At 42.8% G+C, this 25,141-nt stretch overlaps 1 protein-coding gene across 1 annotated transcript; it reads left to right on the plus strand.

The window, feature by feature from the left end:
* Window positions 1-3,708: 3,708 nt before the first annotated feature.
* sod2 (superoxide dismutase 2, mitochondrial) lies at window positions 3,709-6,309 on the plus strand. The gene is made up of 5 exons (XM_079996904.1): window positions 3,709-3,859; window positions 4,849-5,054; window positions 5,270-5,386; window positions 5,504-5,683; window positions 5,780-6,309. Exons 1-5 carry the CDS (start codon window positions 3,828-3,830, stop codon window positions 5,923-5,925), a joined length of 681 nt encoding a protein of 226 aa, XP_079853030.1. The 5' UTR covers window positions 3,709-3,827; the 3' UTR covers window positions 5,926-6,309.
* Window positions 6,310-25,141: the final 18,832 nt, after the last annotated feature.

Here is a 25,141-nt window from a genome sequence, read left to right on the forward strand (position 1 = left end):
CACGCTCCGGCCGCAGGCTGCGGATTCTGGACCGCACTCCGAGGACCCGAGGACCCGAGGACCCGAGGACCCGAGGACCCGAGGACCCGAGTTTTGTTTTTTTTCCGCGACGGCGCCGCCTAGCGAATTTTTAAAGGCTTATTCCGCCCATATACTACTTTCTAACGACGTTGAGTTTGAGGTATGAGGTTAGCGATGGTTAGGGTGTCCATCTTGCCCATGTGTCCGAGAAATGGGGTCCCTAAAGCTAACCATCTCTAAGCTTATACCTAAACTTAACTGTCTACAACATTATACCTAAACTTAACTATCTACAACATTATACCTAAACTTAACCATCTCTAAGCTTATACCTAAACTTAACTGTCTACAACATTATACCTAAACTTAACTATCTACAACATTATAGCTAAACTTAACCATCTTTAACATTATACCTAAACTTAACCATCTATAACATTATACCTAAACTTAACCATCTACAACATTATACCTAAACTTAACTATCTATAACATTATACCTAAACTTAACCATCTATAACATTATACCTAAACTTAACTATCTATAACATTATACCTAAACTTAACCATCTTTAACATTATACCTAAACTTAACTATCTATAACATTATACCTAAACTTAACCATCTATAACATTATACCTAAACTTAACTATCTATAACATTATACCTAAACTTAACCATCTATAACATTATACCTAAACTTAACTATCTACAACATTATACCTAAACTTAACCATCTTTAACATTATACCTAAACTTAACTATCTACAACATTATACCTAAACTTAACCATCTATAACATTATACCTAAACTTAACTATCTACAACATTATACCTAAACTTAACCATCTATAACATTATACCTAAACTTAACTATCTACAACATTATACCTAAACTTAACCATCTTTAACATTATACCTAAACTTAACTATCTATAACATTATACCTAAACTTAACCATCTTTAACATTATACCTAAACTTAACCATCTCTAACATTATACCTAAACTTAACCATCTTTAACATTATACCTAAACTTAACCATCTACAACATTATACCTAAACTTAACCATCTTTAACATTATACCTAAACTTAACCATCTCTAACATTATACCTAAACTTAACCATCTCTAACATTATACCTAAACTTAACCATCTATAACATTATACCTAAACTTAACCATCTCTAACATTATACCTAAACGTAACCATCTGTTAAATAGAGAGTGGGGTGTGTGGTCACAGGATTGTTCTCGGAGGGGAGACTTGGAGTATTTTTTAAAAAGTGTGTACGCAAACAAAGTTGTGAAATTAAACTGCAATGATAGGTGGAATCGATAAAAAATATATATAAATTGCATATAAAATAAACATATGTAAAAAGGAATATATATATAATACCATTCCGTTAAAGTCAGAACTCTGAAAAATCCCATATCCTAGAGAAGTGCAACAGAAAAATGCATGGAAGGGCCTTTTAAAGGTCACCACTTATGAAAAACCCACTTTTTCAGTACAGACGTTTGGGTCTGTGATGGGCCTCCTCACTCACACACAAACTGTGGATTGAGACAACAGAAAACAAGTAATTACCTTTACTGTACAGCGGTCCATTTTTGCTCTAGTAACAAGGTTGACTAGTGATCTAAAGGTCGCTGGTTCGATCCCAGGCTCCTCCTGCTAGCAGGCTGTAGTGTCCTTGAGCAAGACACTTAACCCCTCATTGCTCCTGATGGCTGCGTCCGTCGGTGTTTTGAATAATTGTAAGTCGCTTTGGATAAAAGCGTCTGATAAATGACTAAATGTAATGTAATGTACACTGTCCTTAAACATGTTATCACTATTATTTGATCTACTTTTTGTTTTGTTTGTTTGTAAGTCCGCTGTGTCCCATTAATGCGGATGCTACGCACTTTTGTAATCATTATAAAAATGTGCCACCAACAGTTGCATAGCTCTTGTCTATCTCACCAGGAATTCAGATGTTCCACAACCTTGTCTATTTGGACCTGATCATGTATGTTATGCTTTTTTGTGGTCTTAATGTAACCTGTTTGTTGTTCTAAGAAAAACGCAATAAAGAGAATAATTAAAAAAAAAAAAGTGATTGAGCGAGCTTTCAGATTTGCGCCTCCTATGTCAAGTGGGGGCTCATTAGAATGAGAACTGCCCCCCATCTTAAAAGGAAGCAGTTCCTGGGTGTTGCACAGAACAGACACAGAAACAGCCCATCGAGAAAAAGCCTGAAACATTCTGGGTTTAGAGGCATGCTAGAATGGCTAGAATGCATAATCTGAGTGCAAAAACAAAAACTTCAAAGGCATGCTTTGGGGACGTCAGAGACTTGTATAAACTCGTTGAAAAGGAGTTTAAGTGGTGACCTTTAAACCGACCTGGCAGACAGATGATCTGAAGTCACGACAACAACACGACCTCATACACCGGTTTTGAATAACGCCTTTGAATTGCATTCTTGTCTGTATCTGATATTTATTCCCATGCTATACGATATACTGTATGTTATGGCTCATGTAAAGCTCTTTGAAATGTCTTTGCGCACGAAATGTGCTGCACAAATGCAGATCAATTTGAGCGATCCATTGGACTACTGGGTTATCCCATTTAGGCACTCCATGCACGCGCTTTCCAAATATTAGTTCTAAATTAACTTGTGTAAATTAAAGAAAATTGAATGCCAGCCCCATTGTGCCCTGCTGCACAAACACATTACCCAATCACTGATTTTAAGCAAAAGTTATATGCTTCAGTCATTGATGTCCTCCGTATCCATACTGCTTGCATAAATTTAAACAAATAACATGTACTCAATCGACAAGACTGTATTAAAGCATATCAACTATTGATTATAATCGCAACAAATCAGTCAAATAAGTAATTCCCCCAACGCGAAGGCAGTATTGGTCTGCTGGGGAATGGAGATGGTTTGTTGGAATGATAATTTTCCTACACATTATGTTTCATTCATAAAACAGCAAACAACACTGTACATAGTTGGAAAAATAAATGGCTCAAATGGAAAAGTTTTACCAGCATTTAGGGTGTGGAATTAAGATATTGTTAATTTAAAAATCAACCCTACAATGTAAAGTTCAATGATGATCAAGTCCTTGGCTATACCACTATCTAATCTCTGCACAGCCCATGCAGGTCTGGCTCCAAAGCACGAGTGGAGTCATCTAATGTATAACGGGTGGTGTCCTCCACATGCATGTTGTTGTTGTTGTTGTTGTTGTTGTTGTTGTTGTTGTTGTTGTTGTTGTATTTTTAGAGCAATTTTAAGTGTGCACGCCATCGCTGTTACTATTATATTCATGATTTACACCAGTGACGATTGCATGTAAATGTTGGTGCCGCAAGTTCTTTCGGTTTGAAATGTACATTGATTTTGCAGCGCACGCTCACCCCCGTTCGGGGAGATGGTACGGTCGCCTACGCTATCAAAATTGTGCTGCGTTCCATCGAAATTGTAACTCGGATAAAAAAAAATTAAAAAAACAACAGGAAAAAAACAAAACGACCTGCTACTTGAAAACATGCAGAGGAGCGGCCATTTAACTCGCTGGTCCAAGTCCGAAAGTCGTGGCAACTCGGGTCCGGGTATACCGAGGTAAAACACCTGACGCCAGAGCAACGCGGGGGCACGCACCGTTAACGGTAAGCTAATTTGTCCCTCGCCGAGGGACCAGGGTGTCGGAATTTCCGAGTTGCACGGAAACGCAGCACCGCACAGCGTTCTCAAGGGCAGCGTCTGACCGTCCAGCGTGTTCCATTCATGATCTCAACATGTTGCTGAGCCGAGTCCGCCACATGCACAGGTAACGTTCGTATCATGCTGAAAAAAGTATTCACTCGCCGGATTATTAATCAATCCGATTGCGTGAACACCTGTTAGCTTTAGCAGCGCATGAACTTGACAGAGACCTGGTGACTTCTTTTTTTTTTTTTTTTTTTTTCGATCTGGCTAGCGAGCTTAATACTATGGTAGCCTAGCATCACAGATAAATGAGCACACGGTGCTTCCTGTCGTTTACTAGATTCATATTATATTCTAGCCTGTATGGATCAAAATAAATGAATGTCCAAATAACCTCGGCACATGTCCAGCTATTTCTAACACTTATATAATAGCAAATACAATAGAATAAAAAAGTGCTAACATGTCCAAAGACAACTTAAAATTAATTAGACCTATATACTACAACTATGAACTGGAACTAGAAAAATTCCCGACGAAATATACGATATATCACTTCACTTCAACCAAAAGAAGGTAGGTGTGTGTTTGTGTGAGAGCACGTTATTAGGAACACCTGTACACCTACTTATTCAAGCGATTATCTAATCAACCATCCGTGTGGCTGCACTGCATCAAGTCACGCAGATACGGGTCAACAGCTTCAGTTAATGTTCACATCAACCATCAGAATGTGGTAAAAAAAAAAGTGATCTCTCCGTTTTCAACCGTGGCATGGTTGTTGGTGCCGGACGGGCTGGTTTGAGTGTTTCTGTAACTGCTGATTTTCACACACCACAGTCTCTAGAGTTTACTCAGAGTGGTGCGAAAAACAAAAAACATCCAGTGGGCGGCAGTTCTGTGGCACGCGCGCCAATGACGAATGGCCAGACTGGTTCAAGCTGTCAGAAAGGGTACGGTAACTCAGGTCTCAGGTCAAGCCAGCTGAAGGAGGAGTTGTACAGTCTTATCGCCACAGCAGAAAATACCTCCTGCGGCGCTCTTTGGAGCACCGTGGTTGTAACCCGGATGTATCATAACTGTCTACTTAAATACTTTTGCTGGATTCAGGTGCACGGCCTCCCTGAGCCAGGCCATAAGCCATGGTGCCGCAGCCCGGCAGAAGCACACGCTCCCTGATCTGACCTACGACTACGGGGCCCTGGAGCCCCACATCAACGCAGAGATAATGCAGCTGCACCACAGCAAGCACCACGCCACCTACGTCAACAACCTTAACGTCACAGAGGAGAAGTATCAGGAGGCGCTCGCTAAGGGTACAAACAAATAGCTCAGATGTGAAAATAATCCAGGAACTGTCTCAATGATTGGCGTGTGGAGTGGAGCTCCTTGAGTCCCACGTTGTATCACTTTGTGGCTGAGCAGTAGATTGCCGGCCATTTCAGTGGGGATGTATTTTTAACTGTGTTTATGTGAGGGAACATCTCGATCATTTGATCAGCCGCTTGAAACGTCTGTTTATGTATTTCAGGTGATGTGACCGCGCAGGTTTCCCTGCAAGGTGCCTTGAAGTTCAACGGAGGAGGCCACATCAACCACACCATCTTCTGGACAAACCTCTCTCCCAACGGTGGAGGGGAGCCTCAGGGTGAGTGAGAAACACACCTCTATGAACCATTACTTTCTTTTTTGTTCTTTAACCATTCAAATTGGTTATTCAAAGATGCTGGATCATGAGGGATAGATCACTGCTGTGTTCCTGCAGGGGAGCTGAGGGACGCCATCCAGCGGGACTTTGGCTCCGTCCAGAAGATGAAGGAGAAGATGTCTGCCGCCACGGTGGCGGTGCAGGGCTCCGGCTGGGGCTGGCTGGGCTATGACAAGGAGAGCGGCCGACTCCGCGTGGCTGCCTGCGCTAACCAGGACCCCCTCCAGGGAACCACAGGTCAGGTTCTTATCTTAAATCATAGTGTATAGAGAAACGACCCCCGTCTGCTTTTTGGATGTTTGTAACAGTCGACGTCTTCACTCTGTTCTGTAGGTCTTATTCCTCTGCTCGGCATTGACGTTTGGGAGCACGCCTACTACCTTCAGTACAAGAACGTGCGGCCCGACTACGTCAAGGCCGTCTGGAACGTCGTCAACTGGGAGAACGTGAGCGAGCGTCTCCAGGCCGCCAAAAAGTAGACTCTCAATCGTCCGAATATTCCCAAACCACCCCCCACCGTCTGTCAGTGGGGGAGATGGGTCAACACAAAGGATCAGATTGTCAGGATGCTCTTGACTCACTCTAACGCAATCAAACCAAACAACCTGGAAACTATTTCAATTTTGTTCTGGTCCGTTACCGAACCCCAGACTTAGCTTCCCTCTGCATAAAAATGGCTGTCCCGTGACAACGAGTTATCATTTGCACCCAGACGATAACTGCTGTCCGTGTAGTATTGTCAGATAACCAGAATGCATATTAAAGTCTGGCCTGTTTGTGAGAACAATGTTGCAATCACAATCCCATGATGTAAGTTCATGCTTTTGTTGTATTATAATAAAAATAAATATAATTTAATTAGACATGCTTTGTGTTTTCGAAGTTGATTTTGAAACAAGTTGTGGGTGACGGTAACATGTGTTTGTGATTTTCCAAATTGAAAATATTTTTGAGAAATTACCCATAATACTTCTCTGTAAACCAAGTCTCCAGTTAAAATGCTGCATGGAATATTTTCCCCTTTCCTGCTGTTTATACTAGTTTCACAATGGGCCGAGTTGTGGTGGTTTGAGTTTTTAACAAGGGAACGAAGAAGAATTTGGCCTCGATTTGGTGAGTCATATTCAATTTTTTTCATACCGTCAATAACAGACACGTTCTACAACATTGCAACTGAAAATATTGACAACCTCTGAAAAACGCAGAGTCAAACAAACCGTTTTGAAACCCCAGATGAGCTTGGTGGTGCAAAGACTTGCTCTGGAAGCAAATTTGGTGACTTAAATCATCGGCCGTCGACTTTAATGTAAACCAGAGAGCTTTTCTAGTGCTGGGAAAAACGGCCTGTGCACGTCTTGAAGGAATGTTGAGTTTTTGGGTCACGGAAATATATTGCCCTGCAGAGAAAAGTTGTCATAAACATGTCATTGTCGTCATTGTCGTCGTCAACAATTTGTGGCCGGGGCGGCGAAGGGAGCCGCTGTTCACTGAACGGCCTGGAGGGGCCAGTGTTCTCCAAGTAATGTCTGATCGGGGCCTCTGCGTTCCCTTTTCTTTTCCTTTTTTTTTTTTCTTAATCGCAGATATTTAAATTCTTAATAAACTAATTAAATCGTTCAATTGGAAATGGCCAAGCAGCACCAATTGTTTTTTTATTTTTCGTTTGTTTTGGTTTTCATCAGATGAGAGGTCTTCATGTACACAGCGAGCTCAATGTTGATGTGTGAAAGGTGCATGGAGGGGAAAATAAATTCTGGAATAGGTTTTAACAGGCCTCGTTTTCACTTTCTCAAATTAACACGCCCAGCTTTGTTCCGTTTAACAGCTTGCCTGTTTGACTATAACCTTGAAAATCAAACCCTTTGCCATTTTACACTTTAGATCAGTAAATTCACCGTGAAAGTCTTGTGTGTTCGCTTACTGGCGTGCATTTGTAAAAGGCAGCTTCCCTGTGTCGGAGCTGAAATTGTTTTTGATTTGGTATTTATTTGGTTTGTGTGTGTCTGCCAATCGGTCCCTCTGTCAGTAGTTAGGACGGACCTCGTCCCCTCCGGCAGGACTCTGCCCTTCCCGAGGCCTGGCCCTCTTCCTGGAGGTTGCTGGGTCGTGATGTGGAGGTGAGAAATCTCACAACCTACCAGTGCCACCGTTTTTTTTGTTTTTTTTTTTTGTTTTTTCTTTGAGCAGAACCCGGGTTCAGGCGTACAATCACCTCTTCAACACCTCTTTAATGGTCCCTCTCCAGCTGGCAGGCGTGTGACCATTCAAAGCCCTTCCAGAGAAACTGAATATCAAATTTTTTAAGCTCTAGACATGTTTTATGTCAGTGATTCATACATGCAGAGTGTAAAGTAATTGATCTGCCCATTGGCCGTGATTTTTTTTTTTTTTTTTTTTGTGGATATTACTGATTAGATTTTACTTTATAGAAACCCATTGAGAAATTGCGTAGCCCAATCCAAGCACATAGTTAAAGTGTCTAAATCAGTGCCAGTGGTATTGTGCCAAGCCCCCCCCCCCCCCCTAGGAGTTAAAGGACCCAAAAAGTAAAAATAAAAAATGGGTCATATGCAAACTAACGTAGTTTATAGTAAACCAGGTCGAGCAGTCACGTCATTTTGTGGCCTTTATTGCCTGTTCGCAAAGGCTAATGGGGCCAGAAAGGTAACGAATGAAAATAATAAAAAGTAGCATATGTTTTAAACCTTAAAATATGTATTCAAGGCCTGCTTTCTTTCATCTTTATTTTCTTGCGACCCCCACTTTGCAATTCCTCCGCGGCCCAGTAGGGGCGCCCGCCTCAGTTTGAATACCATGAAAGATACTGTGGAACGGCAGACCATAATTCAGTGGCTTTTTGGAAATAGCCAAAATGTAAAGGTTACCCTAAAAAAAACGATCTAGATTTCCACATTATTTCAGACTTGAAGACCAACTTGATTCCCTCATGACCAGCAGAACTGACCAGTGGTCTTTTGGGGTCACACACATAATATTCCATCAATAATAACAAAAAAACTGTCTTTGGCTTCAATCCAGGCTACATGGTTGACTTGAGTGAACCAAACGATAATCGTTTCATTCGGGGGAGACCTTTTTCTCTCTCTCTCTCTCTCTCTCTCCCCGTCGAGCCTTAGAAAACAAAAGTCTTCTCTGGATGGATTGTGCGTCTAAACGTGGCCTACTTTTCCTCCGAAATTTCTGGCGCGCCAACAATTATTTCCCCTCCTTTTCCGCAACTCCAAATACAAAAAGGCACTCGCGCTGGATAGAGTTTCTTCACTTCTGAGTGGAAAGAGGGGGGGAAATAGTGAGAATTTCGGTCTTTTGTGAAAACGGTGCCCTTATTTCGCTCTCTTTTGCTCTATATTGGAAAAAAAATTAAGAGTAGGTCTTTGCTTAATCCTGCTTTTATTCACATGTTAACGTTTTAAAAATCAAAGACAACTGTGAACCAGCCATCTTTGATAGATAATAGACATGTGTTCTTAATTTCACAACCTTTTATTGAAGGATATCGAATAGCTGCAAGGGAAGACTGTTTCGTTGTCGTTCTGAAACTCCTTATTCAAACGTGTTCACACACACAGACACACTCACATCTTAGGAGATGGTCGCACCATTGCTGTGGTTTCCTTTATTTTCAGTTTTAGGACCGAACTTAAGGAAGTTCCAAATTATGGCTTGGAATTAGAATAGCATACAGTTGAAATGTGCTGTCCATTCAGGTTTTGAACGATATGTGCAGAGTCGCCCAGCAGTAGAGAAAAACATACCAGCTTTTTAAAAGCAAAACTATTGCTTTACTTATCCAGGTTTTGCTCCATTGGGGTTTTCTCCTTCATCTCTCTCTGCTTTGGTTAATATTGGGTTGGATTTAAGATGCTGAGCCAAGACCGTCGATTTCTCGGTCTCTATAATTTTCATACTTTCTGTCTGTTTAGTTCACTTCAGAGTCATTGTACGACTCCCAAAGCAGCAAAGCCTCTTTTTTTTTTTTTTGCAACGTTAGAGTTTTTAAACTCTTTGGTTAGTTGTTCAATGTATAGACGTACTGTAAAACACACTCCACTAAGCATCTTAAAAGTCCTGAATGTGCATGACACCCAGAAATGTGATTCAGGCCTCAACATTCTCTCATAGTGGTCTTGATTGAAACCACTATGCTGTTCACCACTAAAAAAAAATTCAGAAACATGTAGAACTGGGCTCATTATTACGGCCTACTAATATCCATGCAAAATTTGCAAACCGTTCGTTCAAAGCGAACAAATCTTTTAAATGACTTGGCAGCCTGGAGTCACTCCGGCGAAAGAGTAGGCGAGTGAGTTGACTTATAAATTGGAAATAGCGCTCACCGTACGTCACGTGAACCCAATCAAACCAACAAAGAGCCAGGAAATCAAACGACTCTATTCCTGAGTCAAGAATAGAATCCCAAAAAAAGAGTTGAAGCTTGTTCTGATTAACACAGAGCTGCTATTCTGTCTGGAACTGATGACATGATTAGGTGAATGAAGTGCAGCCTTGCAATTTTTGATCTTGCAGCACAAGCGCTAGGCTACATTCTTTATTACATTTTTTTCAAGCTGAATTTGAAACATTTTCACGGTACACCTGTTGTGCGCTCATGGTCACAGCGGTTGAAAAACACTGCTCTATTGTCTCAAATAGACGTGTGATAACAAGCTTGGGGCTCTCTGTACTAGAGCAAGGATCCCCTGAAGTACACAAAACTGATTTATTTCATCTCTCACGGACCAAGGGCGTCAAAAGGGGGGGCGGGGGTGACAAGAATGGAATGAAATTGATTTTGTGTTCATTGGGGCATCATGCTAAGTCAGAGAGCAAATGTCACCGTCTATGAGAAATAGGAGGTCACGTGTGAAGGGGTGTCATGCACATTTGGCTTTCCAAGCGCCGCGAGTCGGCACACAGAGCAAGGTCTATCTCAAACAACATGGCCCCGAAAGACCATTTTACCGCCACCAACTGTACTTTTAACCAGGATGAGGATTGCAGCGGGGCGGAATTGACCCATGCAGCCGTAAAAATGGACGGTGATTGCAAAATCAATGGTCATGCTGTGAGATTTATATCCACCAAACATTGGCTCTGGATCGCTTCACCGTTCCTTCTTTTTACGGGCTTGTGAATCGCTTGTACTGGAATAGGGATTTGAAGCTTTTGAACTCCAAAGCCAAGCGTGTGAGTCAGATTTTGAAGTCAAGGTGCAGGGTATATTATCCTTGTGTATGTTGTAGGCATACAGTATGTGTCATAACAAAGCCCTTGTCCGTCGAAACGCCCCCAACCCCTCCCGCTCTCTCTCTTTCTCCCCATTGGCCATGCTTCCTCTCCCTCTCTCTGTATTATTCATCTTGGCAATTAAAGCCTTTTGGATCTGGATCTCCTCCCCTTGGATTTAATCAAGCGAACGGCCCAGTCCTTTCTTCGTTGGGATTTGGCCGTCTCTCGGCTCTCGACTCTCCTTTGGTGAGAGTCAGCGCTCGGCAGATCCTTCTTGGCCCGCCGGGCCCAGCGGGATGTCAGCAAGCGGCTTGAAAGGAGGAGGGAAAAATGGAGGAGAAAAGATATTGAGGATGCTTGCTGTAATTCTAAAGCATCGCTAGCATTTAACAGGTTTCGGCGCCACTGGTCGTCACGTTTCTCTCCGCCTATATCCTGTTTATGTGAAGTGAAAACTACCGGCGCAGGGTTTCAGCGCAGTCCATCATCTGGCCCCCCTCCTGTTCTGAGGCTGAACTCGCTTTCTCGCAATTGACCCCTCACAGCGAGCGACTTCCAAAAACATTAAATAATGAGAGAGAGAGAGAGAGAGAGAGAGAGAGAGAGAGAGAGAGAGAGAGAGAGAGAGAGAGAGAGAGAGAGAGAGAGAGAGAGAGAGAGAGAGAGAGAGAGAGAGAGAGAGAGAGAGAGAGAGAGAGAGAGAGAGAGAGAGAGAGAGAGAGAGAGAGAGAATTCGAACCACCTGTCGAAGAAAGGTGAAGTGTGTCTGTGTGCTTGTGATCAAAACACAGCGTCCCTGCCTTCTACCCACGATCCCAGGACCACTCAAGCACAGTGCTGCGGTCCTTCCAGAGTCAAGGCCGCGGTTAGATTTTCCCCTCTACCTTTTTTTGTTTCTTTCTGCGCGTGCCGACTCCTCCGTACATCTGGTTCTGGGCCATTTCAGTGTAAGCCGCAGAGTTTCTGGCACTCGCGGTCGATGCATGTAATATAACAACGTGCACGTCGACCTAATAGGGCTTAGTTAAACTGCATAGGACGTTTTTGGGAATGGTTTCAACCGTGAAATAAAAAGATAAAAGATTGAGAGTACGATCGCCCCTTTGATCTGGCTATATAGTGACGGTATTACGGAGACAGAGAGAGACCTCAAAAATGCAACTCACAAGATTTTCCATCTCGGGAATGATGGAAAAAGTCAAATCAAATCTGCTCCAATCAAATTAAGGCGTTTCCCGCAACTTCTCTTATCACCAAAAAAAAAAGGGTCATTTAAAAAAAGCAGTCTACTCCGTTCTGGTTCTGGAAGGGCAGTGACCTCGCCAAATAAAGTGTTTCAATCCGACGGGTGGTATCCGTTTAGATCGAGCATCCTGGCGTTCTCGGTTTTCGCAATCTGAACCGAACGGACGCAAGCGCAATTGAGACGGAACGACCCATTAAAAAGTGTTTTTAACCAGAACACCGTATGTGCCAGGGGGGCAAACATTCCCCCTCCCCCCTCCCCGCTTAACCTTTACCAACTTACCATGGAAATCTGGCTCTCTCTCTTTCAGGGAGAACAGTACTACTTTTTCTTTGGGTAGCCGAGTGAAACGTGCTGGAAAAATGCACACTTTTTGACGGCGGCAGGAGCCAATTTGACCTGACATGGAAATCGCTCAGGTATTCATCCATCATTTGTGTTTTGTTTAAATTTTCGAATTGTTGACAAGCCTTATTTTGCGGTATTGGGTCACACAACATCAAATCATATCACATTACCCAGGTGTCAGTTATATGGAGCTGCATAGCAACTCAGTTATCAGATTTTTTTTTTTTTTTTAAATGTTGAAACCTGCTAACAGCCTTTACCAATGGGAAGAAAAAAAAAAAATACATCTTCCGCCTGACTTCACATTTCATCCCCGATGGGTTCCACGATGAAGTCATTGGACATTGAGAGGCAAGTACCCCAGGCTCTTTTTTAAGTTGGATCCGTCCAAATCAATTATTTTGGTCTTCCACGCATAACACACTGGGATCGATAAGCAGCCCTGGACAAAATGACGACAGAAGGTATTTTTAAAACAGTGAGGATAAAAGATGGGTTTTTTTTAACGTCTTTTCCAGGAGAATAAAAATAAACGGTACAGAAGATTTATCACCCACGGACACCGAAATAGCTGTTTTGTTAAGAGTCACGGGGAAAACGTTCACACGTGACGCAAAACATATTTACCAGCAGAGGAGAGAGAAAATTGAAAGCCTTCAAACGCAACTTAAATCATCGGACAGACCGCGGAGAACGGTCTTATTATCGTTTCGTGTAGAAGAAGAAATGTTGGACTGCTCCCAGTCTAGAGAGAGAGAGAGAGAGACCATAACTGTGGAAAAAACAGGGGACGAAGCCTCAGGTTCGGGGGGGGGGGGGGGGGCACTGGTGAGAAGAAATGGAGATGAAAATTAATGAAAGTGAATGACGCTGCGGATTAATTCAGAGTTCCAAGGCCTGGACTGGTTATGTAACAGTCTAACAGATGTAGATACGTGCAGGATACTGCAGGGTTCAGGTGTGTGTGTGTGTGTGTGTGTGTGTGTGTGTCTGTGTGGTATAGTAACACATATAGTATAGCAACACAAAACACAACACACACATGCACGTGTGTGTTGTTATACTTGTGAGAACCGGTCTCTGAATTAACAATTCTATGGTTTAGAAGTGCTCCGGAAACATGGGTCCTCACTTACCAGGTGTATTCACTCGGGTCTGACTTGATATTTGATACTGATACCAGTATAAGAATGTGTGTGAGTGTGTGTGTGTGTGTGGGTGTGTGTTCGAGGGAGATGCTCATTGCCAGGGGATTTTCCATGGTTTTTTAGTTGTTTTTTTTTGCCATATCCAGAAACAGATGCAACATTGGCAACGGGGACCCGGAGACGACTGCACCTAGAGGAGCTATAAAAAAATAAGCCCCTCGAAAGCGTCCCCCCGTCCAGACTCATTTCACACTCCCCCAACAATGCTAACTGTCTATAATGTCAATGTACTGTATATTCAGCAAGGAACTATTCAAACATATGGGACAATATGATAGGATTTATTTCCTATCACTTCTCTAGCTGTACCCCTCTCTCTCTCTCTCTCTCTCTCTCTCTCTCTCTCTCTCTCTCTCTCTCTCTCTCTCTCTCTCTCTGCCCGTGTGAGGCGGCCCAACACATCAGGGTAATTCTTTAGGACAAGTATGTGAATGACCTCACCCTCACACACATGCACACACACACACGCACGCATGCCCCACACACACACACACACACACACACACACACACACACACACACACACACACACACACACACACACACACCCCGGCCAGGGCATTTAATTGCCAGGATGCAGCAGCAGCAGCATGGCTCTCTGGGGCTTATCCTGCAGGCACCGTACAGGCCAAACACACCAGGATCCATGCATACAGTATCGCAACGTCCGTGTGTGTGTGTGTGTGTGTGTGTTTGTCTGTGTGTGTGTGTTTGTCTGTGTGTGTGTGTGTCTTTGTCTGTGTGTGTCTGTGTCTTTGTGTGTGTGTCTGTGTCTTTGTGTGTGTGTCTGTGTCTGTGTTTGTGTGTGTGTGTCTGACAGTGGGTGGGGGGGAGCAGAGGGTTGTTAAAAACAGAGGCGCCTTCGTTGCGGTCCTGGTGCTCGGCATTACATCAGCTTGTTAACAGCTAATCAGGAGGATAAGATAGGCTTCGGTTTAGACAGATCTTGGGAGCAAGAACACTACAAGTGATGTGACTGTGTGTGTGTGTGTGTGTATGTGCATGTGCATGCGTGTGTGCGTGAGCAAGTGTACAATTGTGTATGCGCCCCTTTATGTCAGTTGAATGTGCTTTTATATGTGTTTTTTGATAAACTATGGAAACAAAGAACACCATAATTCATATATACAATATGTGTATTTAGTTTATAGTAAATATTTTGTCATCAAGATTGTTTACGGCATAAACATGGACTGTAAGCACCGGTCCAAATTTTAGACAAGGCAAGTATACACTTGCCTTGACTTGTACAGAGGTTCAAAGTGCTTCACATAAGACATACATTACATTGTATGACATGACATTAAAGCAAAAAGACTAAAAGCATAGAAATAAAGGGCTGAAAATAATAAAGACATCATAAAATCACAGATGAGGTGGCGTTAAAGTGCAGTTTAAAACATGGCAGGACTCCAACCCCAAGACAATTGCACTTTAATACAATCTAATAAAATGTAATAAAATGTAAAAAAAAAAAGTTTGCTATGATGTGGCAGTGTTGGCGACGTTGTTGCGGAACTATTTTTCTCAGCGAAGCTCTCAAACAAGGCATACGAGTCACAAAATCATTTAAAATCAATATTCTGTCTCAATGTATTCTTTTAACTAGTAAGCAGCTGTTTATTAAGTGGGAAATAACAAAATAAGCCCCTTCAGAGCGACATGAGACCCCTGTGCTTGGCATCATGGTCCTGATCATCCTGTTGGGGGTTATTTTGCGATAATGACCTGCTGGCTCCACATTATCCCTTACTTAGCAGTTGTTTCTCAGCATATAAACAAACATTGGCTCCCTGGCAAACATCAGAGTTCACTTTAAAGTCTCTCCCTCGCATGAATCTGTCTTTGTCCTCCCTCCCTCGGCGCGTCCATCCGTTGGCGGTCGTTCAGACAGCTTCCCGACGTAACTTTTCTGTCCACAGCTGTCGGGATTGGCCCGTCAAACTAAGAGGAGCGGGACGTGATCTGAGCGCAACTTGGCTCTGGCGTCCAGGATGTTTTTTAATAATGGGTGATTAATAAGACATTAGGTTAAAATATTGCTCTCGGAGATGCCCTGGGAGATATAATTCTATATTTTCCATGTATGACTTCCCCCTGAAAAGCCTATGAGATGGCTTTTCAATATGCAGTGTGTTTGTGGTGTGCGCGCGCGTGTGTGTGTGTGTGTGTGTGTGTGTGTGTGTGTGTGTGTGTGTGTGTGTGTGTGTGTGTTTGTTGAGATTTAGTGGTGTGATGCACTTGCCAGGACTGTAGAAAAGAACAGCGCATACTTTTAATCCCAGGTTTCAGATTCATAATGCACAGGGTGTGATGTGTCTGGATCAAGTGTGGCTTCAATCTGTCGAGTTCAAAATGTGTTTGTTTGTCTTGGTGTGTGTGTGTGTGTGTGTGTGTGTGTGTGTGCGTGCGTGTATGCATGTGTGGGCGTGCGTGTGTGGGCGTGAGTGCGTGTGTCTGTGTCCAAATGCATCTGATCCCAAAAATACATTCCAAAAGCAATTGTGAATAATAACTAACGATGTCTGACACAAGGGCAAGACTGATGTCCCCCTCATGCAAAGACAGCTGCTCATCTGCCAGATGTTTTCTATGATTTTTTTTTTTTTTCCCCATCTATCTGTATATCTCTCTTCCTGTCTGTCTGTGGGTGTGCATATTGATAAGACTCTCTGCTTGTTATTGGAATTAAGGTTAACATGTATGTGAGGGATAATGTCCCGCCATTGTCTCAAAAGAACCCCCAACAGTGTGATCAGGTATCACCACAAAGGGGGTTATTTTGCAATAACAACCCGCTACAGCAGCTGCACATTATCCTGCTTATTAAATTGCTACTTATCAAATTAAATTATTTTAGAGCTCATATGCATTAATTAAGAGCTTCTGCTAAGAAGAAATAGCCCGTAGCTAACTATTTACCCTAGAAAAAAAACTAAATATGACTAATCTATTTAATGTTATTAATGTGAAATTGGACGTATTCATGTCTCGCAGTGTTCCATTGTCCTTTCTATGTTGCATTAGTATGTAGGCAGCTTGATGCAAGGGATGTAAAAACTAGGTAGAGAAGTGGTCGCCCGTGACAGTGGTAATTATTAACAGATCTGTGGTCATTATTCGGAAATAACTGACCACTGACTGCCACGATCGACCAATCAGAATTGAGTATCCCACAGAGCTGGTTAATAATTGATGTCAAAGAGGCATGTTTATAAGGTTATATGAGGCCAATGAGGGAATGCTGGGTGTTCCCTTGATGGGTGAGGGACCGACGGAAAAGAAGAGATTGACAGACGAGACGGAGAGAAATAATTAAGCGTGTTTACCCGAACCTGCCTGGTTCCCTGTAACCTGGCACAGGCAGGCGTTTGAAAGTCGTTTCTGTGACTAAGCCGTCTGGAGCGTCACGCCACACGCCGCGGACCCCACCGCACCAGCCCTACAGCCATCTGGTATTCAGAGCAGGTTAAAAGGAACGCCGATAATTATTTCCAACAACTCCTTGACCCACGAGGCGGTTTGCTCACGCTTGATTAGTTTGAGCGAGCACAGGAGCAGCGCCCCCAGGCAGCGAGCCGAAATTCCAGCAGAATAACGCAAATATTCCACCTTCATCCGAACAGCAAGGCGAGGAGGAATAAGTCAGGTCTGACGGCTGTGTTGTTCTTTCGAGTTCCCGAGCGAGGAGGGGCAGGAGGAGGAGGAGGAGGAGAAGAGGGAAGAAAGGGAGTGAGAGCAAAATAGATGGTAAGAAAGACAAGAGCAACAAGATAGAGAGAGAGAGTAAAACACTTTCCATTCTGCGGTCGCTTGCAGAGAAAGAATTAAGCATGTCTGCAAAAGTGCAAACTGCTTGTTTCTTTTTTTTCTCGTTTTGTTTTCTTTAGTGTGTATGTGCGTGTGTGTGTGTGTGTGTGTGTGTGTGTGTGTGTGTGTGTGTTGGGGTGGGGTGGGGCGGGGATGTGATGCTTTATTACCAAGGGAAACGAGAAATAAGCTTTGCTGTTACAGGGCTGCCCCAAGTCCTTTATTGGACCTTTTTATTTACTATATGCCTGCTTACCGCTGCATGTTATTGGACTTGATTTGCCATAGAAATGTCATCAAAAAAAGGGGAGACATTTTATTTCTCCTCCGTTCCCAGAAACCATGGCGTTTGGTGAAAACCCCTGAGGTGTGCGCCCCTCCGCAGTCAAAATACGGCAACGGGGGCATTAGCTGAGGAGAGGAGACGAGGCGGAGAGAGAGTGTGCACGGCCCCCGACGAGCATGTCTCCCCTCATTCTCCTGAGAGAGTAGAAACACAGGCTTTCAGAGGGGCCACGTAGCAACAAATCTTTGTTTTACCGGCTTACATTACAAGACTGGGGAGGTCAGAATACATCGCTGGAGACCAGCGGGAGAATATTAAGGGAGACAAGTAGCTGTTGAGGTTTGTGCTGTGGGGCCCCCGGATGTCCTGGGCTGGAATCCCCACAACAGCAAGGGGAAAACTAGGTGCATTAAGATAAATAAGTCACTCCTGACAGTTTTTCTTGACGTCTATTATAAACGAGCCATGGAGCAAGCCACCTAATTGGTCTGCGAAGCCACTGGGTCCAATGACTGCAGCCGTGACGGATAACATAGAATCAAATCAAACAGAATCAGAAGGGAAGCTTTTATTTGCCTTGACTTGTGACTCAAAAATGAAATATTTGTATTATACAAAAGGGGGCAGCTGGGTTGCAAAGTGAAAACAGAGGAAAAATGGCATCCAAAACAATAAAAAATTATCAAAGCAAGAAATCGTTGCCATCGCTGTGTTTCCACTATAAAGAAAAACAGCTCTGGCTTTGGCTTCCATTGGCGCGCACTTTCCGATGATGTATGCGCGTCTCGTGAACAGGTGGACGGCGATTATAACAAGTGATTTTGGCACTGAAAAGACAAGAAAAGTTGTTTTCGTGACCAAATGTGATCAAAGGTTTGTGACCATGCCAAGGTCGGAAACACACGCTTGGACTGGCTCAGAACACAATGCTGACCAAATCAACTATGCTCTCATACTGTAGTGTCCTGTAAGGTAATAACAATCAATTTCTTTGTATCGCATTGCCTGAGCCTGTGAAATCCACAGTCAAATCCACAGTCTGCACCCCAGCGTGGACCAATCCCCACTGCAGCTTCCTCATCTACGGTTAAGAAAATAGATTAGACTAATTCATTGGAATTTCATTGATTTGTATTTTTTTATTTAACTTTTATTTATAGAGGGAAAACCCATTGAGACCGAGGTCCCATTTTAGATGGTGCCCTGGTTACAATGATCATACGGTACATTAAAATATTCTTCTTCTTCTTTTTCGTTCAGCTGCTCCCGTTACAGTACATTAAAATGTTAAAAGACCATGAATACAACAACAACATCGGCAATCAATAAATAAAATAAAAACAACAGAAATAAAACTTTTAACTAAAACATTTGCAGAGCCCGGCATCAAAATCACCCAAATGTTTCCCAAAACAGCCCAAGGGGACTAAGAGATCCAATCTGTAAGTCATTTGAAAGTCATTCCAAGCTTTCGGAGCATGGTAGCGGAAGGCAGCTCTTCCCAGCTCGGTTTGAACTCAAGAGACCTCTAGAACCAACCAAAGCTGAGATCTAGTCCGGAAATAAGTTGAATTCCATTTGATGAATGATGTCAGGCAGTTTGGTAGCTTCTGTAACATAATTACACCTACCGTACATGTACAACCCCCCTATCCAGCTGAGAACTATGTTATCAAAACAGCTATTAATTATTTTTTTTGCAAGGATGGTGACAAATAACGAGTGACTGAACACAGTTTAAGTTTAGTTTCAGTTTGTCACGCTGGTATTTGGGTCAAATACATGTTTTGTGGTTGTTTGTCATAACTGGGAGTTTGAGTTTTGCACGTCAAGGACCTTGGTGGATGAGTACTCCATTTCAAGTTATGCAGTCTTCGTTTTATATAGTCCGTGTACGTTATTATCAAAGGAAACTTCGATGCACATCGGTCTCGTTTGCCTCTCACACTCAGACCCCAGCTGGATCCCCCCGAGTCTCATTCCATCTCCCTGATGCGACGGCTCCCCTCCTCTGGCCAGAGGATCTGACAGCCAGCCCTGCTCGCCTTGTCACTGCCGCTAGCCCCTCAGTGTGTGTGTGTGTCAGCGCACGCGGCTGATTAATAGGAGTCATTAAAAGGCCGTAAATCTTCCCCTCTCATCGTCTGTTGAGGAGGAGAAGAGGACCGTGAGGGCAGCGCAGTGACTTAACTGTTTTCCTCTCCTGTTTTCTCCGGCGACAATGCAACTAAAGCAGCAAATGAGCACTCTCTGTTCATGTCCAAGGAGAACGTAGGTCCATGGTGTCTATTAATTGATCGATGATCACGTTGTCTGCGAGGGGACATCATTGGTACATGAACAGAGTCCTTTAAAACGCTATGACAGGGACATTCGACGCCTCTAGCCGACATAAAAGACTATCTGAGATAGGATGATAGACAGCTTGGTTTTTTTTGCGGCCCCCGTCTGCTCAGCTTTCGTCCATAATCCCAAATCCTACCCAAGCAGGCAATGAGACATGACCTCAAAACGTGCCGTTGTACAACTGACATGCCAACAGTTAACTTAACTGAAGTCAAACTAACACTCTGGTGTTTTTAAACCTCAGTCACTGGGGGTCAATCCCAGCGATTGGCATCAGATTATTTTAAATTGATCCAGTATTGAGAGAACAGCTTTGGCCGAATGCCGTGCAATGGCTAAATCTCGACCGTATTCTTTGACAAGTGGGATTGCCACGGTACGGCAGCCTGAAGTCAAAAAAATGACTCGATCAATTTGAACGATTTTGATGGTTTTCTTTGGTTTTTGGTTTTCCTTCATTTGCAGACATCACCCCAACAAACTTCAATGTTGGGGTGCTGTCCAATGTTTCTCTGACTAAAATTACCTTGAAATTAGCCTCTCCATAAAAATATTCCAAGTTTATATTAATCCCAGTTTCCAGTTTATGTGCGTATGCTTGTGTGTGTGTGTGTGTGTGTGTGTGTGTGTGTGTGTGTGTGTGTGTGTGTGTGTGTGTGTGTGTGTGTGTGTGTGTGTGTGTGTGTGTGTGTGTGTGTGTGTGTGTGTGTGTGTAGTCCTCTCTGGGTTGTATTGCCCTCTCTTACGCCCAAAGTAAGACCTAAAACAACAGGCCCTGGTGTGAAGAGCGTTGGCTTTGCTTTCAAACAACAGCTTTGATTCTTGTCCCTAATGCCAGGGAAACACGATCTAAGTTTAAAGACTTCCACAGCGCCGTCCAAGACCTGCAGAGGACCGTTCCAGATTTCTGATTCCCCTCATCTCGACCGTACCGTCTCTCTCTCTCTCTCTCTCTCTCTCTCTCTCTCTCTCTCTCCCTCTCTCTCCCTCTCCTTTCTCTTGCCTCTTGGAGTCCGTAAGGGGAGCGGACAGCCCACTTCCCAGCCGTGTTTTCCTTTATTGATTCAGCGGAGGAGCCGAAAGGGACGTGCGATGAGGCAGCTGGTGCAGGGAGAAGTTACCGCCCAGATGCGATCCTGAGGCAGCAGAAGTGCACAAAAATGTGTCCTTTTCATGTTATGTCCTGTTAAATCCATGCCGTTTCCCCCCTATTTCAACTCTATCTCACTCATTCTTTTTTACAGAGCAGTAAACATAACCTAACACTCTATAACTTTGGGGTTCGCCGGTTTCAAAAGGTTGTTGGTTCTCGAGAGAGCGAAATGTACATTTTCCATGGCAGTCACCCCATCCGCCACCACCTCCTCCATTGCCTTGGGTCTTTATGGCTTTATGCGTGACCCTTCCGGTGTTGCGACGGGGTTCATAACTCTGCTTCTAGCTGCAACGGCGAGCGATCCAAATCCCCTCCAAAAAAACATTTAACGGAGAGCAACTGACCCCTCGCTCCGTCGCATTATGTCATCTTGGAGTTTGGTAAATATTATGTCTCTGAGTATGGTTTGAGAATCAACAGAGCTGTTTCCACTCGGCTTTACTTTCACAAAGCCATCGTTAGGGTCCTTGTACCTCCCCCCCACCACCCTTGTTTATGGCTCCTGTTGATGTGCTTTCGGGGCTTTTCGATCCGGTCCTGCCGTCCAAGGACGCAGGACGCTTCCACCGGATCCTCCGTCAGACACTGCTCAGCAGGGTCGGCCTTCCACTTTTATGAAGGAGCTCTTCCTTCTCTAACCTTCAGTGGCTGGAAAGGATACGGTACTTTATGTTCCACGAAACAGACCTTGCTTCTCAGCTCAGAAGTTCTAAAAATAAGAGACATCACCTGCTTTGAGAAAGTGTTTTTCGTGTCTGATGACAGTTACAATGACGTTGAATGACATTGACATATTGTAGTAGCGAAATAGAAACTTTCAATCATAGCCTAAACCAAACTTTTTTTTAAATGGTATTCACATCTATGAAAGCGAAAGACGTATTATGGCCAGAATTAATACAACAGGCTATTGGCCATGGATGATTATCCAGTGACACAATGTGAAGGGTAATGTTTTCCATCACAGCTGTTTTTTGTCAAATAGAAAAGAAAGAAAGAAAGAAAAAAACAAGTTCTTTGCCTTTGTGACTCCTCTTTTATGTATTTGGTTGTATTTTTCCCAATGCTTTGTGCTCGACTCTGCCGGGTCAGTGATATTGGGCTCTCGAAATCTGACGGTTGATCTCATCAATCATTTGAAAACAGATAAGCATAGCAAATCATTAGACAAAATAATGAGGTGCAATATGGAGTTAAACTATACACTGTAATACAAAATATTGTATTGGTTTTATATTGCATTGAAAGCCTTAATAATAATAAAAATATATAATAATAATAATAATAGAAATAATAATAATAATAATAATGACAACAATAATAATAATAATATTATTATAATGATATTATTATTATTACTTTTATTATTAACAACAATAATAATATCATTATAATAATATTATCATTATCATATTATATTTATTCTCTTTTTGTTTGTTTGTTTCGTTGTTTCTTTCTCTGTTTTCTTTCTTTCTTTCTTTCTTTCCTTCAAATTTTTAACTTCTGTGTTTTTAGTACTTTTTTTCCCCAAACTCACTTGACCCTTGTCAATAAAAATACACACAAAAAGGATTTTGAAAAAATATTACTTTTAGGAGACCAGCATTTTTTGCCCTATGATATTTTTTAGGTGACTTCTGTCTTTCTATTCAAATAGATGGAAATGAGGTCATGCTAAATAACCAGAGTTCAGCCAGTAGTGTCTGAAAACGCATTGACTATGCGTGGAAAGCCAGAGAGGCCTGGACTCAATCAAAGCCCTCGTGGCCTTTTGCCCTTTTTTTATATAAAGGATCTGCAGCTCGTGCACACACAGGCCTTCACTTCACTTCAGTGCAGGAAAACTATTACGGAGGATCTGGCAAAGACATCTGAAAAAAAGACGCTGACATGTGATTTTTTTTGTGCTGCTGATTCCATCATTATGGATGGGTGGATGTCATAGCACTCCCACAGAACTATTTCACAGCATGAGGGAGGATGGGTGTGTGTGTGTGTGTGTGTGTGTGTGTGTATGTTTGTTTGTGTGTGTGTTGGATCTCAGTTAGACTTCTCCCAAAGCAGTTCAAGATAGTCCTCCTGATTGATTAGAAATTTGTTTCGGATGATTTGGATTGGGGGGTGGGGTAGTTTTTCGTGTCCCACAGCCTGAATTCCTAATTCCTTGAGTTTTTTCAGTGGCTGCAGTAATAGGCGGCGTATATTTTATATTCTAAAATTAAATCAATCCAGTTCAAGTATTCAAGTTAACTGTTTTCCTGATCGAAGGGATTTTCCAAAAGCCTGTGTTTACAGACAGAACCAGGCACGCAGTCAGACAAGCGTACGTGGGTAAAAATATCACACACCCAGTGCCCAGCAATCATTTTCATGGTTTCCTTACCTCAGATTGACCAGATTCTGCACTTTTCCAAACACATAATAATAATCAGACACTTGAAATTGTTTTGGCAACAGACCCGTTTTCTTTGGCACTGCCCCACCACTTCCCGAGCAGAAATGAACCTCCCCAACCTCAGCGAACAGACTTTACATATTCAAACACAAAGTATACATATGTTCAATAGGGGATATATTTGTCATCCAAGGGAGCTGTTGTTCTTTATGAATGTTCATCCATATCATCGGTGCTGACAACAACTAGCTTCATCAAATTCACTGCATCTTGCATTTGGCGGACCCCGCCACCAACAATGGAAACAGTATCAATGGGCCCAAATACTGTATATGTTATACAAACACATTAAATGTCCTTTTCTCATAGAGTAACAGCTAAAATAAGTATAACATATGGGATTTTTTTAACAACATAATCATACCACTTTAATTAGCAATGTTTGTTTCCTTGAATCACCAAAGCACCACCAAGTGCAATTCCATGACGCTTCTTTTGAAGAATACGGTTATCTCTGGTTTCAATGCAGACTTTGAGGGCCACACGTGGTCAAATCGCCGTTTCAAAGACCTCTCAACAGGCGTAGAAATATTTATTACCTGCTGGAGGAGAAACGGACCCGGGGATTACCGTGCTGTGTTTGGGATGTGCAGATTCTACACTTCCTTTTCCTGTTGCATTGGTCATGGTTTGCAACTTTGCTTCATTTCTCTGACAAAACCTCCTGCTAATGGCTCTCTCTCTCTCTCACACACACACACACACACACACACACACACACACACACACACACACACACACACACACACACACACACACACACACACACACACACACACACACTGTACATACAAGCAGGGTGGTCCTCTATAGGTTCGAAGAATTTTCCCTTCTCTTCTCTTCTCTTCTCTTCTCTTCTCTTCTCTTCTCTTCTCTTCTCTTCTCTTCTCTTCTCTTCTCTTCTCTTCTCTTCCACTTACATTCTTCTGCATGTTTCTGTATATGTCTTCCTGGCTGTGGAGGACAGGTTTATCCATACCTTCTCAGACCACAACACCACTCCACTGTTTTCCTCCAGTGGAAGCGGAGCTGCCAATGAAAATATTTTCGGGAGAAAGGAGAAATGCATCATTCACTCAAACCACATGGACACAGGAACCCTCGTCCGTAGCCTTACTTACCTGGAAAGTATGTTTGAAATCTGAACGTCAAGCCATCCGCCGGCGTGTTGACAAATCGCTGCACTACCAATCCCAAAGAGCCGACCATTATCTCTCCTCTCCGTCGCCCGGTGGAAAACATTACCAGCCCTCTCAGAAATCTCCATCTCGCATTTTAATGCCTTTTAAATTGAACGGCCGGGGTTTTGTCCCGGCCAAGACAAATAAACTGCAGCCTGAGCTCTCCAGATAGGAGGTCTCGGGGTCTTCTGTGATATTGTAAAATTAATAAAAACAACAAATCCAGAACGGCCTCTTCTTGAGTAATAGTTTAAAAGTCTGCCATCGAGAATTCTTTTATTTTTTTTTTTCATTCTTTTGTGTTGAGATATTCGTGTTTGACTTTTAAAGCATGGATATATGGAAAATAATGCACTTGTATTTTTATACCTCTTTCTAACTGACTTTTGGGATTTTATGATTTAATTTC

The sequence above is a fragment of the Zeus faber genome (assembly GCF_960531495.2).
Source record: "Zeus faber genome assembly, chromosome: 2".
In the NCBI taxonomy this organism is placed as follows: Eukaryota; Metazoa; Chordata; class Actinopteri; order Zeiformes; family Zeidae; genus Zeus; species Zeus faber.